Source organism: Oreochromis niloticus, linkage group LG12 (genome assembly GCF_001858045.2).
Source record: "Oreochromis niloticus isolate F11D_XX linkage group LG12, O_niloticus_UMD_NMBU, whole genome shotgun sequence".
Taxonomy (NCBI): domain Eukaryota; kingdom Metazoa; phylum Chordata; class Actinopteri; order Cichliformes; family Cichlidae; genus Oreochromis; species Oreochromis niloticus.
This window is the reverse complement of record NC_031977.2, coordinates 35,996,576-36,015,947: the sequence shown is the minus strand read 5'-3', so window position 1 is coordinate 36,015,947 and position 19,372 is coordinate 35,996,576. Positions and strand designations below refer to the sequence as shown.

Below are 19,372 nucleotides of genomic sequence, written 5' to 3'. Positions count from 1 at the left end.
CCTCTCTGCATCGAATCATATCTGTTATTAATCTCTGTCTCTCTTCCACAGCATGTCTTTATCCTGTCTTCCTTCTCTCACCCCAGCCAATCACAGCAGATGGCCCCGCCCCTCCCTGAGCCTGGTTCTGCCGGAGGTTTCTTCCTGTTAAAAGGGAGTTTTTCCTTCCCACTGTCGCCAAAGTGCTTGCTCATAGGGGGCCATTTCTCTGTATATATTATTGTAGGGTCTACCTTACAATATAAAGCACCGTAAGCAACTGTTGTTGTGATTTGGTGCTGTATAAATAAAACTAAATTGAAAGTGAAAGAGTAGCAACTATCCCAAAGGAAAGAATGAAAAAGAAGATCGTCAGACAGATGACTTTGGTATTAATTCAGTGTATTTGATCACTTTGCTCAGTTATCATTGAATGATGTTTACTTGCCACTGTGGTGAAACAACCTCAGAAACAAATTATAACTCAGACATGCGCGTGCATGTGGGCTCCCCCCAGCGCTCAGCTCCCTGGAAAAACACCACAACACCCTCTGAGTGCTTCCTGTCCCACAGCAGTGTCTTCATGTCCTTGGAGGTTCCTGTTGGTGCTGTGGTCCTGGATACAAACCTCCGGATTGGCTGAGGTGTTTCTATGTGCAGTTTGCCAGGTCTGCCTGTGCCAGTCCTTATGTTGTTGGTCTGATGCTCTTACACTGAAGATAACAAACTCATTCACGTACAGTAATGTGATGATAAACTGCAGTCATAGTTTTGTCTTGATTTTAAACAACAATTTTCAGATATTTTTTTCAGTTTTTATTGCTAACATTGAAGTGTAATCTCTGTACTTGGTTTTAGTTCTTATTGGGTGTAGTTTGCCATTGTGGCCACCAGATGGCGCACACTGCTTGTTTAAAGTGAGTGAAAATAAAGCAGTTTTTGCTCCTCACTTAAATACTTTGGACAGAGAGACTTATTCCAGTGTACAAACACTCAGTTTAAACACTTGGTGTATTTTCTATCTTCTGTTATCAGTTAAATCTGAGTTTCGCAAATCATTGAATTTTTTTTTTTTACGCTTGTGTCCTAACTTGTATGAAATCTCTGACAAAGCACTAAAACCTGCTTTGGGTTAAGAGCATAATATTACTATTAAGCTGTCACATCACTGTTATTCTGGTGTTAATAGGGGCTGATGGAAATGTCAGAGGTGGAAAAGCCAAAAGATAAACAAAGTTAGCAGACTTTGTGTTTCCTCTCAGGGTGGTAATCTGTTTAATACTGGCTGATAATCCAATCCAACCATTTGGTGCACCAACGACATCATCTTCTTCAAAACTCTTCATCTGTCCCTCTGGCTGCAAACTGTGACAACAGGAGTCGTTTAATTTTCCTCTTTTCAGCCCAAACGTTCCTCTGCTGCTTTAATCATCTCACAGTTTATTTGGTTGAGATGCTTGACTAAAAATAAATAAATAATATTTTTAAATATTAGCTTTTTAAATCTATATATTCGAAGATCAGCTGCTGAGAAAAGACCTGCAGCTGTGATCAGCTGTAAACATTGGCTTTGGTTGAAAATGCAAAATATGAATCAGGCATGAAGACGCCCAGAGAGTGAAAGGTCAGCAGAGACTTTCTGCTTTAATCTATAAAGTTTGTTTCCTTGTTAATCATCCAGAGTGTAAACTGCCTTTTTACCATCTGGGCATAAGGGATTAGTGAGTTATTCATTTATTCTTATACATCACGTCTTTAAGAGAAGTTTTTTACTGAAAAACACCAAAATCAGGCTCATACTACAGTGTTTAGAACTTTCTTCACAGACTGACAGTTAAATATCATCTTTTTAATCTCATATTGCATTTTACTTTAGATACTGGTCATATGTTTATTCTTCTCTCTCTTAAATAAACATAAATACATGCAAAAGCTACAGTTTTACATGTTTTAGTTCCAAAACACAAAAACCAGCTTGTTGGTTTCAAGTGGAGCTGCAGTTAAACCAACAGTTCTTTCTTCAGTCTGCATTCACAAACCCCAGAAGGTATTTAAAAAGCACAAGGAGCAGTATTTATATTTGAATATGCAGTGTATTGTCTGTCCAGACATCTGAGACCACATAGAAAATCATTCAAATTTAATAAAACATTAAAGTCATCAGACAGTGTTAGAAACATTCAAACCTTGTAAGATGGACATGAAGTTCTTCTGATTCTGAGAATCTCAGCAGTCACGTCTCTGCCTCAGCTGCACCCAGAGGACACTTTGATCCACTCACCAGAGACTTTATCAATCCTCAGTCTTTATTCTCCCAGCAGAAAATTGATTCATCAGAAAGCATTGAACAGGAGCTCAGCATCAGGTCGCGGCTTGAGGTACGAGGCTCTTTTAAAATCTTTCGATGGGGCTGGAAACAAACTTGTGCCGTCCATGCTCCCTGAGTGCTGATGTTTTGGTTTCCACTCTATAAAAATATTCTTATTTACCATAATAACAACAAATATCATGATGTTGAACCAGCTGACAAATGTATCATGTGCTTTTTAGAGAAATGTAGTTCTGCCTCATACAGTTAGCATGCTTTAACTAGATTCCTTTTTATTACTGTATTACAGAGACATGTAAGCATAACTATTCGCTCTTTAATTGTAAAAAGACTTGAGGTGAGGAAAAACAATAAATAACAGCTTTGGCCCTAAAATGTGATACATAACAGCTGACAGATGTAAATTTGTTGCAATACTGACAAAAAGTCTGGATTTTGCTACTTTTACTCTAAACAATTATTAAAACATTAAAGGGAGTAAAATAAACAGATTAACATAAAACGTTTGAATTACATAAAAACGTGTTTTTTGCACAAATTCTCAGCTTCTGTGATTCAAAGTGAAGGTTTGCTGCCCTCCTGCGACTGAAGGAGCTCACACACCTGCGCTGCCTTCAAGACACGTAGAAACTCGGACATCTCAGCTACGTTTTCCTAGCAATTCGGCTGACAAACACCCGCCGATTATAGTGACGTTTAGTAAAATCACTATTTATATTTTTCCTTTGATCTCTTGACCTCATCGTTGTTCTTTTAACGGTAAAACGTGAAATACACACAGAGTGTCCTCCGGTCGCTCCAAGTCTCCGATCTCCATTTCAACCCCAGCCCGTGAACGCAGCACCAGGACCAGCCTGCCTCACATTGTTAACGTTGATTTCTCCCGTTCAAAGCAGCATTTTGTCTTCCGTGAGCCGAACCTGGATCACAGCCTCCCACTAACCGCATGAAATCTCGGCTTCGTCAGGCAGCGGGACACGGACACCGGCACACGGTAAGACCCCCACGGAGTAATCTGTAAACCCTCCGTTTCCCGGTGAGAAATCATTCCAGCTAAGGTTCATATCTCAGACTCCGGAGGAATAAAACGTTACCGGGGCGAGCCGTGCTGTTACTGCGGGGGGAGCTGAGGGGTCTGGTGGTTAAAGTAGTTGTTTTTTTGGGGGGGGGGGCACTTTGTCACGCACGGTTAAACCGGGTCAGACACCTGTGCGGGTCCTGACGGCTCGTTATTCTGACTTTCCTCAGCGGTCATTTTCCTCACCGGGCTGAAAGCAGCAGCAGCGGGAGGTTAGCGTGTTTCCCATGGCTACACCAAGCGTCCACACGGGGGTTATTTGCATTCCTCTCCAGCCTGTGGCGACACACACACGCATGCGTTATTATTATCTTTAAAATTGGCAGCCTGATAACTGAGCCGGGAGTCCGGGAGAAGAGCGGCCAGGTCAGCTCCGGGAGTCGTGACGTCGCCGGAGCTGCAGGTTCACCGCTCCGTCACTTTGGGCTCCTTTTGTTGACTGCACGCCCACCTTTCCCGCAGCTGCACGGTTTCATAATCTAATGCTCTCGTTTCTTCTGCCCTCCTCCTGTTGATCTCCTCTCCGTGTGGAAGCCCGAGCATGAGGAGGATCGGTGGCCGTTACCCTGCCCAGACCGGCGGCTGCTGGTAGGGATGGTGTCGCTGTGAAGAGCCGGTGTGACGAGCCTGTGGTCGGGGAAGAAGTGCCTGGACAACATGACTGTTTTCAACCCGGAAAATGTGGAGGAATTTTATGACATCGGGGACGAGCTGGGGAGGTGAGTCCACACCGAGCTTCTTTCTAATGCGCATCAACTTCCCCTTTCTCTGCCCGGGGCGGGGGGATGCTGGGAAAAGACCTTATTTTATTTAGATAATAAATGTTTCAAAGTTTATTAGCCCATCTGTGCAGAGCTGTGGTCCACGCGTGTCTGAATCCCCCCACTGTGAGTGTGATAAGCTGTGATTAATGCAGTCCATAATGCTTTGTCGTCAGTGATGAAGAGTTGCTGTGTCTTCCTGGGTTTTATTGCAGGAGGAGGCTGATGTAGATCTTTACAGGGAGGTGTCCATCCTGGTTGTCACTCCGTGTGTGATTGGTCAAAGGTGGATGCTGATAATCAGGGTGAAGAAGCTGACTGTGTATGAAACGCTGTGACAGAGCTGGACCTGAGTTTGGTTTGCAGGGATGCTCGAATGTGGCAGATGATTCCAAACATAACGTGTTTGTTGACTGGAGCAAACGGCCGACCTGGCTTTATCTTCCTCATCGAGCGAAAATCTCTCGTACCGTCATCTTTGCTCGAGCTGAGCTGACAAAACCAGTCAGGGAGGGAGTTTGTTTGGGCGGTTAGAGAAGAGCGAGGACGTGCAGCAGCACAGTGTTTATCTGGATGATGTTTTTAAGCCTTCATTGTAACCAAATGAAGGATGGATGGATGGAACAGCTTCACAAATGTTGTTTTTTAAGCACAAGTTAGTTTAAGTGAAAGCAGATTAGTCACATGAAGGCTGTCCTGTTTTCACTGTGACTTTATTGCTGATTCGGTAAAAAAAAAAAAATGTCATTACGTAATAATAAAGGCAGAAATGATACAGCCAAGATGCATTCCAGCTCCCAGATGTGAGTCACAGCTGTGGAAGTGGATCTCTGAGTTTGTGGTTATGAAACGTTGGTAATAATCAGCCAGCTGTTTTCTGCTCCTCGGCCTTTGTAACGTTGCTGATTCTGTGTCGTGTTCACCTTCCTGCTCTCTGAGGAAAGCCTGCGCTTGCTGCAGCTGCTGTAGTAACAGAGACGATCGGGGAGCTGTGTGTAATGGGATTGAGTTTCTGGCCTGAGGTAAAGTAGACGGCTACGTGAGCGTGATAGTCTCGATTGGCTGTTGCTCCAACGCCGGGATCCGCTCTCTGTTGAGGATGGATGGGGAGAATAGAGAGCACGTCGTCCACCATCATTATTGAATCATCCTAAATATTCCAACATCTGGAGTGTTGGGATAGAAAATATTTGCTCAATCAGTCCTGTCATTCATGCATGCTGTTTGTTGGAGAGCTCTCCAGCAGCAAGGACTCAGAAATGAGTGTCTGTGGGAAACTTATTTTGCATGGGCACAAAGAGACATGCACCATGTGTGCAGCCTGAACTAGACTTGTTCTTCTTTCTGCTGCGTCTTTTATGGGTGAGGTTAGTGTTACTTCTCCTCTCATCAGTCACTCAGAATCTGATGTATCTGAGTCCGGTGACGTCCTGCAGCGTCCTCAGGCGTCTCCTTGCTGCCGCGTCACGTTTTAATGATCTTTCCCATAGATGCTGCACACAGGTGGTCTTATGTAACACTCGGGCGCACTGATCAGCAGCACTCCCAAACTGGGCCTGACACCTCTGCATTAGCAGCCCACGTGTGTTGAAACGAGGCAAAAGGAGACATTTTTGTGCAGTTAAGCGTGCTCGCTGTGTCTGAATTGGAACACTTGTACTGTACAAACAGACGAGCTGCACAGGAAGAAGAAATCAGAGGTTTTGGATGAAAATGCAGAAACCACACTGACTGTGCAGTCGTTATATATTTGTGTTGGTACTGGATGAACTTTAGGATAAACCAGAGTCTGTTAATGATGAAAGCTGGTGAGTCTTTCACTGTAAAGCCCAACATGCCTGCAGACTGAGGGACTTTTGATCCGACTGTACTCCAGGCCTGCCGCTGGCTGCACTTGGATCAAGGCCCATTCTGTTTGGCAAAATGGGAAAATGGGAATTCACCCAAGCGGTGATTCTATCCTGTCACTGACACCGACACTGGCTGCTTAAGAGTTTATGCATGGAGGACCTGATGCCCGGTGAAGCCGAGCATCATGCATGAGCATCTATGCGCAGCGAGCGCGCAGGAACAAACCCAAAGCATACACGTTAGCAGCGTGATCTTATATAATGCTGTCTATAAATGTTGCATTATTGCTGAAGCTCTCAGGTCTGTTCAGAATCACTGCCTCATCTTGATTTTTATCACCTCTGTGATCGGTGTGCCATTGCTCGCCCAGTTTTTCCAGCCTTTCAGAACAAAACCTGGAAAACTGGAAATGTTAGACGTGCCTAATAAAGTGTCAGTCAGAGAAACGATTGTGAAACTGCAGGTCAGCCGTTGAAGCTCCGGGCAAAGCATCAAGTCGTTGCTTGCGGAGCCGCACTTTAAAAAGTGTGATGTGTCTGCACAATGTGCATCAAATTCATCCTTTGAGTTTTCCCCAAAAACAAAAGTGCAGCGTGGAGCCCGGCTGGGTTCAGTTTAAAGGCCTCCTGACAGAAGTTGGCCTTTCATTTCAAAATAAAGCACCGACCACATCTGTGCTCAGCTGATCTCTGTAACTGCTTCACAGAAAAGTCTCACTTCACGCCTCAGATCAGTAAGATTGTTGAAGACGTCGTAGTTTGCAGCATCTCAAAGGGTCTGTTGTTTGACGCCTCCTCAGTGTGATGCTCAAGTGTCGGGTGAAGCACCGCTGCGGTGTTTTAATGGTGATGTGTGGGGATGTTAGACTGCAGAGACACAAGCATTCAGGCTCAGAGCTTCTGTCGCTGCAGGGCTTTTTTTACCCCATCAAACCTTTTAGTTTGTCCAGTTAGATCAGCAGAAATAGAAAAAGCTGTAATTGCTTCCATTATCAGTGCCTCTGCAGTGCATTATGGGTTGTGCGTGACAGCCAGCGCGTGTGTTTTCTTAATTAAATGATTAAATAACAGTGTTTATGTGGTGCTCCTCTGCAGAGGCCTCAGTTAGAGGTGCTTTATGACACATAATACAATCAGCTGTCCAGGCAGTGAGTTCCTCGCCTCGTCCATGGACTTCAGCTGCACCTCCTTGGACTGGTCCCCAGTGCAGCGGGACTTTAACCAGTTATCCACCTGCTGCAGGTGCTGGTTAGAAATCTCCAAACTAGAAGGCTCCAACTGCAGGGCGACACTCGCTGGAGAGGCAGCTGAATGAAATGCAGCTCTGACCTACGCAGGGAGAAAGCTGGAGATGATGCATGACTCCAGACGGGACGTAAGACAGATGGGAAATCACCGTCAGTGGCAGACGACGCTGGCCGGCTGATATCTGATCTCTGAGTTGATGCCAGTACTGCTCTAGAATAACAGTAAACCTCTGTGTAGGTCTAAGCAGAGCATGCGGTCATGCTGCATGCAGCAAGCCTGCATGAAGAGACGGGCACAGCTTGCACTCCGGTCATGTGAGTCGAGTTCTGCTTTCTTATTTTTTTTGTATTCGTTTATTTCTTTTGCGGCGGGAGATTCAGGGCTGTCACGTGTTTAGAGATACGCTGACTCAGCCTTTCTTTCCTGATTGAGAGAGAAAAATGACACGAGCCCACTCCCACTGTGGAATCCATTTGCTGTGTGCTTTTCATCAGGTCCACGTGGCAGTTTTACACTTTGCATATTTTTGCAGGGCTGCTGTAGCTCCATCGTTAGTCTGCATTAATCTGACCGCTGTGTGGCTCTCTACCAGTTAGCCCTCCTATTTTGTGTGTGTGTGTGTGTGTGTGTGTGTGTGTGTGTGTGTGCGTGTTCGTAGAGGAGGAGGGGAGGCTGTAGCTCTAAAAAGATTCTGCAATGCAAATGAAGGTAAAAGCATTAAGCTGAGGCTGCGTTTGGGCTTCATCGGGAAAACTCCCCGAAGACGAATCGCTGTGAATACAAAACAGGATGATTTGAAGAATCCAGCCAGGATCCTGTGTCCTGGATTCAAAGCGATATCATTTCAAAATATTTTCCCTGAACAAATCTTTTCTTCATTGATTTATTTATTGTTTGTGGAGGACACTGACAGTAAATCTGCTCCAGCACAGTCAGCAGCAGGAATCAGCATGCACTCGGTGCAGACGCTGCCCCAACCAGCTACTGACCTACATTTACCCCCCCACCACCACCCTTGGTTATTCTGTTGGGTGGAGGGGCAGTCTGGGAAGCAGGAGTGGCCTTGATGAAGCCTGTCACTCACCCACCCTCCCCCCGTCCTCCCCCTGGATCCCAGGGAGCGGCAGTGCAGTCATATCAGGACGACTGCGCCGCTGTGCTGCAGCAGTGCATTAGCTCCAGTGTGGTCGTTACATACTTTGGTGTGACTGTCCAACACAATAGATTTATAAAAAACCTTAAAGTGGAGTACTTTTAAAAATGAGCACAGGACCGCTCGTCTGCTGACGCCTGCTCTGCATTAAATGCATCAGTGACTGTTGGTGTGAACAAAGACGAGAGCACCACCTGTCAAAGCTCCATCACAGACAGCCCGGTGCATAAAGGCGGAGCAGAGGCAGCACTGATCACTGATGGTGTTGTAACGTCTGCACTTTGTTTTTTTATTGCTGTGCGATCTCATCATTTGCATTTTGGAAGCTCCGTGTCTGTCGTGTCTCTGAACTGTGGTCGCTGCCTGGATGCATCTCGCTGTCACATAAAGGAATCTCTGTATGTTGACCTTTCACCTGACCGCCACACTAAAGTCAAACCAGAGGACTCAGCATCCTCCACGTCTTTGATTCTGACGTCATAAAGATGCACGCGCTCAGTGAAGGCAGATAGAAAACTCAAGTTTTTCGACCCACACTGAGCGGCTCTGTTTGCAGTTTGTCCAAACTGTCCACACCCACAGACAAGATATCAGGATAACAACCCGACTAATGTGTTCTCTTAGTACTCGCTGAATATTCAGAGGCTCTGTGGAAGAAATGATTTACAGCCGATCTCATACTAACAGAGTTCAGCCTCAGTCTGAGTGAGAAATCCTTTCAGCGTTTCTTCGTTGCCCACACTTGGCATCATCTTTCCGACTGCACATTTCTCTGATCATCATATTAGTACGTGTCACATGTATTTGGAAGTTTTGGAAGTTTTAGGCCAGAGTAGTGAGAGGAGGCTGCTGTGGGATACAGCGATTAATCCTCCGAGATTTGAGGGTTTTTCTGATCGGGCGTCTTTGCTTTTATTATTGACGTATCCCTGGATGATTAAATGAGTAAATAAAATATAGAAATATTAATAGAATTAATGCAATTTTAAAATTTGTTGTTATATTAGTTTATTGTGTAATAAAACAAATCTTTAGAGTAACTGATATTTAAAAGGACTCTTTTAAAACCATTTCAGGACCGTGTGCGGTGCTTTCATCCCCGTCCTCTGTGCTCGGTGTCGGGCAGGTTGGACGAGCTGTTAGTCGATCTATTGAGAAAGCTTTACGCTGCAGCAGCAGCCGAGCAATCAGCCCCCTCTGATCCTGCACTGCACATGTGAGGAGGTAAAACGAGCACGTTTCAGTCCATATGTTCCAGGTCATCAGAAGATTGGTGGTAACTGGAAACCAAGCCTCAATAACCGGGTCAAAGGGCCAAACTGGGAGTCACATATAGATGCTGGTCATAAATCCTGATCAGAGTAAAACAGTGGTTCCCAAACTTTTTTTGCCAGGCCCCCCTTTTTTACAAGAAAAATGTTCGCGCCCCCCCCCCCCCAAACTTCATCTCCTGCTTTGCGTTTATGTGGGAGCCCCGTCAAAAACCTGTCCACAGTGTCCAAGCGCTCTTTTTTTCTTTTTTTTCCTTTTCATACCGCGCCCCCCCTGCAATGGCTCTGCGCCCCCCCATGGGGCGGGCCCCACACTTTGGGAACCTCTGGAGTAAAACATCCCGACTCTTGTTTGTGTATCTGCTGCTTTGCTGTATGTATTTACATTCAGTCATTAACACACTTGTGTGCAGCACTGAGTGCACGCACACCCTGAGCTTCAGCCTGCCAACATTAGCAGGAGTAATAAGTAGTACATGAGTCAGAGGAGCATCTAATGTTCCTGTGGCCTCGAGATTATCATTAAAGACAGACGAGGTGGAAAAAACGTAAACAAGACGAGTCAGCTGTGAGAGGAGTTGATCAGGACTCGTGAGCAGAGTTTGTGTCTCCGAGCTCTGAGGCTGACTTTAGTCTGGTTATTGCTGCACTTAGACTCAAATTGAAATCAGCTCACGAGTTGAATTGAACTCAGACTCACTTGGAAAATCCTCGCCGAGTGTAATGAGTTATTTTCAATTAATCTCTGCAGTCAGGGCGGGATAATTGGATTCCTGCCTGCTGTGTTAGCGGGTGGATGGCAGGGATTGGTGCTGTGGGTGAAGCTGAGTGTATGTTGGAGCGCACGTGAGACCAGCTACAACCCTTTGCAGTCAATTAGGAGAGACGTGCAGGCGGTGGAGCGTGGAAACCGAGTGGATGTAAACGGTGGAGGAAGACAACTTCTCCCGTTTCTGTCTCTCATCTTCTGCAACTTTCCAAACTTAAACTCTCCTGCAGGATTTTCCTCCTGCTGTTAACGGGAACGACTCTGATTACTGCGCTTAGATAAACTGCACGCAGCCTTCTTCTCTCGCCGCATGAACGACTCCAAACTCTAATGAAAACGTGCACTTGAAAGCGATGCTGCGTCTCTTTTGTTTCACGTTCACTTGAACTGATATCGCTGCGTAACTCCTCGTCTTGTTCCTTACAATATCTGTTTTCTTTTCACACATGCTCGCCCACTCGTGACAGTGAGGGCCAATCAAAGGCTACGATGAAAGCAGCACCAGACCACGGAGGTCTGCAGATGCATCTTTCAGTATTGGGTCAGTGTGCAGAGAGCAGACAAACCCGAGTGGGTGCGTTAAAGACCAACAATCACAACAACGTTGGGTTGATACACAGAAACATTCACGGACGGCTGAACCTGTGAGCCGAGAAAGATGCTCCTTTGGACACAGCTACAGTCCCGTGCTGTTACCTGCTACTGCAGCTTGACTCGTCTCTGCGTCCTGTGTGGGCTTACATGAAGGATCATTTGAAACACTACGAGGAAAATATCATTAATCCTTGAGCGGATTAAGTGTCACTGTTGGAAAAATATTCTGAGGGCTTAAAGTATAACTACTGTAAACAGTATATTAGGTAAAGCCTCGTTTGGGCTGCGGTCACTGCAGATACGGCGCTGATGTGATGTCACATGACTACATGATCAGAGAACAGTCTCCCTCTCTCTGGCACGCCCACAGTTATTTGGTGCTGTTTGGTCCGAGTTGCGTTCTTATGCCTCACATTAACAGGAATTCTTCTGATCCTGTTGACCTTCACAGATCCTCCTGCCAGACGTTTCCAGCTGTGTGTTTTTAGTTGGACTCGTGAGATAAGAAGAGGAAACCGAGCAGGAGCTTTCAAAATGAACTTTTAATTAATGCTGACAAAGTCAGACTGGAGGTGTTCAAAGATTCAAACGGTAACGTCATCGTTTAGCGTCTGAATGTCGTCTCCTGCCTACTTGTCATTTTTGAAATTGTCTCATTACGGCGAGGTCACATCAGCTCAGAGCGTCTCTGCTCAACCTACAAAACCAGTCTGTGCGCCTGCTGATTTCCCCTGAGTCACGGCTCGAAACTTGCTGAATGTCAGTTTCGTCAGACATATGGGGCCCTGTTTGAAAAAGCAGGCAGGAATAAAGCCCTCCTCCTGCTGCCGTCTCCTCAGTGAACTGTGCAGGAGTCCAGGACTTCCCTTAATTTGCACACAGTGCTGAATAAAGTTTGTCGTGTTTTTCTTTAACAAATGCAGCGCATTAGTACCCACAGCAGACAGGTAACTCATCTCTAACACGCTGAATAAATTAGCATTTTTGATTCTTAGTACCAGAAGCTTTCACTCATATTCAGCCTATAAACGCACCAGCAGCCCCACAGACTGCACAGTTAAGCCGGGTACACTCGTCATGATTGTCAGACCATCAGACGTGACGATTGATCGAGCGGACGGGGTCTGTTCCAGCGGACTCATCGGTGTTTACAGCCTGCAGATGAAGTCACGTGTAGATTGTACAATATGGGCTTAAACGTTCATATTTCTGTAAACATTCAACATGTTTGATTAGTTATGAATTCAATTTAAATTCAGTTTTATTTACACAGCACCAAATCACAACAACAGTCATCTCAGGGTGCTTTATATTGTAAGGTAGACCCTACAGTAATACATACAGAGAAAAACCCAACAATCATATGACCCCCTATGAGCAAGCACTTTGGCAACAGTGGGAAGGAAAAACTCCCTTTTAACAGGAAGAAACCTCCAGCAGAACATGGCTCAGGGAGGGGCGGGGCCATCTGCTGTGATTGGTTGGGGTGAGAGAAGGAAGACAGGATAAAGACATGCTGTAGAAGAGAGACAGAGATTAATAACACGACTGATGCTGTTGATCAGTTTGAGATGTTTTGCTTCGGTAATTCTTGGCAGAACCAGTCGGTGCCTGTTTGACCACTAACATCGGTGCTTTGGGTGAAAGAAACCTTCATTTCATCATGATTGATTCATGATGATTTATTGTTTTGAGACCTTCACAGTTCATCAGCCCGTTCCACTGTTTCACATTATTGTTTTTTTTTTTCATCGTTTTTCTACTTATCTCTGGGTATTTGTACACATCAGTGTGACTGCAAGGATTCTTCCAGGATGATTATATTTGCTTGCTGGCCTTCAGTCGTCCTCTCAGAGTTACAGCAGCACAGCCTGCTGGGATCAGAACTTTGTCTCTGCAGCGTCTGAAATCTTTGAAGATCCTGGCGGCTGTTGGTCGTAACAAGTGTGAAGATGGCAAAGGAAACCTTTCACCTCTGCTCTTTACCTTTAAGCACAATGTCTCCATTGTTTGTGCTGTTGAAAGCTTGGGCCTGGGGGAGGTGACTGACATTCCTGCGACACTTGAATGTCTTTTCACTCTGGCTGTAGACAAGGGCAAACACTGCCTGCCTCTCATTTAGCTTTCTGTCAGTTATCTCTCCATCAGAGGAGACATTATTAGTTGTGTCTGAATGAGACTCCTCCCCCTGGAGTCACATCTGGCTGCCAGGCTGGGAAACAGCTGAGCGGAGGAAACAAGGCTGTTCAGCAGAAAGTTAGCAGTCGTAATGTGAACGCTGCCCTTATTCACAGGGGGCTGCCACAGTAGACGGATCCACGTGGCAGACTTTCACACTGAGTGGCCTCCTTCATGCAGCCCTCACAGGGATTATGGTCTGCTCCTGGTCTCGAACCGCCGATCTTTTATCTGTTAGGCAAAAGTGCTCACCACCAGGCCAATGTAGTCACTTTAAAAACCCTCATTGATCTTCTGTCTGAGTATTCATATCTTTGTGAAGTACAAAATTGGAAGTTTAGTAAACTTATGGGGACCAAAATTCTGGTCCCCATAAGTTTAAAGGCGTTTATGAGACTCCGAATGTGATTTTTGATGGTTAGGGTAAGGGGCCAGGGAAAGCCTTATGTCAATGAGATGTCCTCACTAAGTTTGAAAACGAGTTTGTGTGTGTGCCGATGGAGAGGTGGCGTGGCCCGCACACACACACACACATACAGGTGTGCGACACCTGCTACAAAATACCGTTTTGTGCTCTCCTGCAGATATTTTAGTCCCCGAGTATGTTGTGACATATAAATGATGAAGTATTTAATCAGCTGCGTCTCCACTGAGTCTCTGCTGCAGCCGGTCGTCTCCGGTACGCTCGCCTCGGTGACGCAGCCACGAGCAGGTGCACTTTCAGAATAAGAGCGATTTAACTCTCTGCTTTCATACTGACCGCAGACAAATAACATTTTCTTTCAGAAATGCTAAAGTGGGTCATGTTATATCCAGGTGTGTTGCTCAGGTGAAGTCTGTTTGTTGGAAACATGACGTCATACATCAGACCGATCATTTCGTCACTGATACAGTTGAACAGCTTTCTGCTGGATGCTCAGTCATAGCGCTGAGACTCAGCGGGCGCCTTTGCATAACAGATTAACCACACGGTAAGATAACTACAGTAAGGTGGGGTCATGTCCACGTCAACAGTGTATCAATGCTCCTTTTTACAGTCTTATTATAAGATTGTTGAAACTGGTTTTTAATGTAGAGCCATTAAAGCCTGAGCGGAGCGATGCTGAGCCCTGTCGGAGGTGCAGTGAAGCTCTCAGGGCGTTAATAACGTTTAATAACTTTCACAGGTGTCAGAAAAACTCCTGATAAAATCCTTATCTGAACACAAACACTCGCACACGCGCTGTTTACACCCACCCAGGATTATACCGCACTCTTCCTTCCTCCACCTAGTGCTGGTTCCTCCGCTCAGTCTCTCGGCCCTGTTGCCGTGGTTACCCTTCCGCCGTACACAATGGCACGGCGGTTGCATAATGTTTTTTCTGCCGGTGCAGTTTGTGGCCCACACTACCGCAGAGTGGGCCGGGAGCACTCCACGCCGGCCTCCCACACTTGGCTCCGTGCTAATGAAAAGCCTGTCCTCACCGGGGAGTTTTCACGCTGAGTCACGGCGGACGGCGCTGAAACCTCGGAGCCTGCGGCCGCTGCCCTGCTGCAGAGGCTTTGTCCTTTGACTTCTCTGTTATTGAGCTGCAGAGGTGCTGCAGTCACAGTCTGATGGTCTCTTCTGTTTCTGCTGAGACTCAGCTGCCCGTGGAAACAGAACCGGAGTGTCTATCAGGAGAACCTGCGGCTCCTGCATTGTGTTGGCGTTATGAATATGCCAGGACACACCCGTGACCTTTGCAAGCAGAGCCAATCAGATACATTCAGGAATATATGTTTCATTTTATGTGGAAATGTGTAAACTTCCACTCACAGGCCTGATATTCCCTCATACTAACAGCAGTTTTTAAAAACCACGCAGCTAGCATCAGATCTCTCTCACTGATGATTAGCGCTGAAGCTTATTCAGAAATGTAGCATCTGCATTAAGGCTGGCTTATTAAATTAAATTAAATTAAATTAAGTACAAACTATAACGATGCCACTTACACACTTTTTATGCAAAACTTGTAGTTTTTATATTTGTTTGTTGCTGCACTCTGGACGCCTGTTTTAATTTAAAGATGACACATAATCAAGTTCAGTATAAAGCAGAACCAGCAGCCATGTGTCGGTGAGAAAAATCCTTTGACGGTTGTGACTGTCAGTAAAGTTTCAGCTGGTCTTACTGTAAAATCAGCTGATGATAAGAGCCGCACTCGAGGTTCAGAATGGGAGGGGCAGTAACTGATTGTCATCTGTCAGCAGTCTGTGGTTTCACTTCACTGTTTCTGTGCGTCGTCATCTCTACTTATTATTTCCTTCAGCATGTTTGCAGCCAACGAGCATCAGATGCAGAGGAAGTGTGGAGAGCTGAGCAGGAACAGGCTGATGTTGTGAATGTGGACGCAGGCTGGCCTGCAGAGCGCTGGGACTGTATTCATCCCCCGTGAGCCAAAGACAATTTAATTAAGTAGAGAAGCAGGGCTTTATTGAAGTGAGCAGGCACGGTTAAAGGGATGCATCACCCAAAACAAAGGCTGTTAGTTCCCTTCTCTTTATATGATCAAATAAACACGACACCGAGTCTTTCAGGGGTTTGTTGTTGGAGAAAATGTTCTTGTCGTCGTGTTTGAAGGATTCAAACCTTTGTGGAGACCTTCCTGGGGAATCTGATTAAATCTGAGCTGGTCTCCACTGATGCACTGCTGTTGTTCTCTCACTGTGGAGCAGTTTGGCACTGATGCAGCGATTTGTATCCCCATCAAATATTCATCTCTGATTTTAAAAGCAAAATGCACCGTCGCTCATCTCCGAGGGTCTGTCAGCGTGAAGCTTTGACAGCGAGCAGCGAACCACTCAGTGCATCGAGGTCGTTACCTGGAAGGTGAGCCAGAAAACTGCTGAACATCTGATGGAGCTGCTGGCCTCAGTTTCTTAGTGCTAATTAAAGGATAACACAGTCATATATTTCACATTACATTACTTTTACACAGCAGTATTTTTATAGCCATACTGTACGATGAGTATTCGCACAGACGGGGTCCTCGCTTGGAAACTGCACACAGACAGAAGGTGAAGATGACACATTAGTGTACCGAGGGAAAAATAACAATTTTATATCATCTAAGACCAAAGCTTCAACATCAGGAAACACTGCGAGCTACTAACCCTCCGCAGTTTCAGGTATTCACGTCACATCTTTGTAGAAACCCTCCTGCAGAACGAGGCTTCTTCTGCTGTCAGCTCGTTTTAGCCGTATACTCACACAGTTGTCACACTGGATGCATTCACAGCTAACCGCTGCTGTCCACGGAGACGCCATAGAACTGCTGATGCTCATAACTGGTCAACCTGACGTTTAAAGATGGCTGCACTCGTTTATATCATAAACACTGGTAGCTAAACAAATGATTTCATTTTTAAATGTCGGTTCTGCTGCAGCTCCGACTGACAGCAACACCTGTCTGAAAACCTGCGAGGTGAGAGGTAAATGGATGCGGCCTCCATGAAGCGGCGTGCTCCTGCAGCACTTTGAGCCAGAAAACGAGCACGTGGACGTGGACTAGCATAAACTGTCATGTAGCCACATTCAGTGCAGGCGTGTGGGTGCTACCTGCAGGACGCCGAGGCTGCTGGTGCGAGCGCGGCTAATATTAGCCGCTCGGCAGATTGATCTGACAGTTTGTGCATGGCCTGCATTTCAAATATGTTTTCTTATCAAATCGTGTGATTAAAAGTTTCACATGAATCTTAAACCTGCGCGAGCGTCTGGTAAAGACAATGCTGAGACTTGTCCACTGCACTGAACTCAAGTTTCACTATTTTCTCAGTTTTTTTTCTTACTTATATCTTTTTACTTTCAGATTTTCTTTACTTTTGTTGTGCATGTACAGTGACAGTAAAGGGCTATTCTGTTCTACTCTTTACTGTTCTATTATATACTAATCTAGTCTATTCTATACTATTCCATTCTAAATTAGAGGGCATGAACTGTAACTTGAACGGTCAAACTAACTCCTCGCAGCAGTGTCTGATATCGTGTAATGACTGTTCATGTGACCAAAGCCTTCATGCAGGGTGATGACAGGACCACGTTGGTGTCCTACATTAGGAGGAGGGGAAAGCACACATTCATAATTCATTTAATAAACAGAGACTTTAACTATAAAACTGTATTTCTGTTTATTCCTCTCACCGTAGATGCTGAACTGAACGCGACCTGCAGAGGAATACTTGAGTTTTAACTGCTGCCGGGTGCTATAAAGGATCGGGTTAAATATAAAGTGTGCAGGTCACACACCTATCCAGGGTTTGACGAGCATGCCTCTCTTTATCTCTCCCTGGCAGGCCTCGCTGATGAACGATCCCATCAGCCAATGATTGGGCAGCATAAAAGCCGCTCTGTCACAGAGCTGACGGGCAGCGAGCCTCGTGCCAGATTACAGCGGCTCCCTTTTATTAGACGTCTCCATTATCGAACCTGAAACGTAGACCTGTGTTTAATGGCCTTGGATCTCTTTCAGTAAACCGTCTCCATCAGTGGACGGTAGATGGTGAAGTTTATTAGGCGGATGTGAGACGAGCACAATGGATCACCCAAAACAGCTTTGTTCATTTAAATAAGCTCATACATGATGATCATGAAGACATTTGTCTTTAATCCTACAGTAGTTTATTACTAATGCAGGAGAAACACACACACATGGAATAGTGTGATTTTCACTCTTTCTGTGACTGTTTTCTTTGTAAAGGCTGACAGACGTCCATTTATACTCAGATGTTTCGTTTCATGGCGTCTTTACAGGACGCTGTTACAGACCAGACGTTTGATCTCAGGTGTTTGCAGCGATCGATGCACCGGTGAAGCGGTCCGCCTCACTCATGTGTTTGGGGTTTTTGCAGTTACATTAAAACACAATAAAAGTTCCTCATCAAACCACCTCTGTTCACAGTTTAAAGAAAAGCAGCGTTTTCAGCTGCCAGTCTGTTCAACACACCAACAAATCAGCTCGAAATCCAGAAGACGTTAAACTGAAAGCCGTCTGCAAGCAGAAATGCTGCATTTTTAAATCTTTTCCTCTAAAAGTTGATGCAAGCTGAGAGCTGCTGGTAACAGAGACACCTGCACGTCTAAAGACAGACACTACGTTTATTTGATGAAGTCTGAGTTACTGTTTTATGAAGGATGATGATGATGATGATGGCTTCAGGCTGTATGACTTGCTTGTAACAGAGCAGCCTGCACAAAAATGAACAACATAGAGAAAAAAAGCAAGAAAGCAAAGTTTGCTGTGGGGTTTGCAGCGAAGGACGGCGAGCGGGAGGTGAGATCGCACTCGTTGTTTCCCACTTACTGAATGTGTCGTCCTCCGTCGGTCCGAGTGCGCCCGCATCACATTTGACAGAGAAGCCTTGTGTGCGCCTTCCCGAAGCTCTTCCAGCCTGCCCGGCATTGTACTTAACACTTTTCAGCTCTTCAGCACCCTCTCCGATTTCACAGTAGTAGTACACAGAGCCAATCAATAGCTGGCTCGCAGTAGTGACAGAGAGGTACACAGTGTAGTATTGGACAGTGCGCTGTTCTTTGTCCTTCTGCCTGTTTCCTCAGCAGTGTTTAAAGTCTCTGAGAAACCTCATCATTGTGTTTGTGTTATGAAGATGTGATCTTTGAAGCTTGAGGGTTGATTTATGTGCACTTATTTTGTGTTGTTTAATGCTGTTGTTAGTGATTAAATAATACCAGTCTGTGCATTACAAGCTGCTTATAATTGTCATTTATTTGGCAAATGAAGTGAGACTCTCAGTGTTTATCAGGGCAGTGTTGGTGGGAGAGGAGGCAGAGCAGCCTTTTGGTTTCTTATCCTGTGAGTCCAACTCTACATCTTAAACCAGCAGCAGCCCTTTGGTCCCAGCATCGAGGACCAGTTCCCCGTCTCCTGCAGGTTCTGGGTAGGGGGCTGCTCCAACTTTCAGCAGCTTTTCAGAGCATTGCCATCTTAACTGACTGCAGTCCAAACAGCAGAGCTGGGATCTGTTCAGTGTGGGGGGAGAGCAGCTGAGTAATGCGACCTGGTCAGCCTGCTGGTGGAGATGCATGAGGCGGTGGGTTGGGGTGATTGCCTGTTAGCAGCTGTGCTGTTGTACTGTAACAGCAGGGGAAAGGATGCGTTAACACGCTGCACAGTGCAGATGATC

General features: G+C 45.7%; 1 protein-coding gene across 2 annotated transcripts in view; it reads left to right on the top strand.

The window, feature by feature from the left end:
- Positions 1-2,232: 2,232 nt before the first annotated feature.
- dapk1 (death-associated protein kinase 1) overlaps positions 2,233-19,372 on the top strand; it is a 79,222-nt gene continuing 62,082 nt past the window's right edge. Inside the window, exons 1-2 of one of the 2 annotated variants that reach the window (XM_005451556.4) lie at positions 2,233-3,302; positions 3,921-4,105. In XM_005451556.4, the coding sequence (XP_005451613.1) occupies positions 4,044-4,105 (62 nt within the window). In that variant the 5' untranslated portion in view covers positions 2,233-3,302; positions 3,921-4,043. Of the gene's footprint in view, positions 3,303-3,362; positions 3,790-3,920; positions 4,106-19,372 lie in introns of those variants that run through there. The other variant, XM_005451557.4, reaches the window with a different exon arrangement.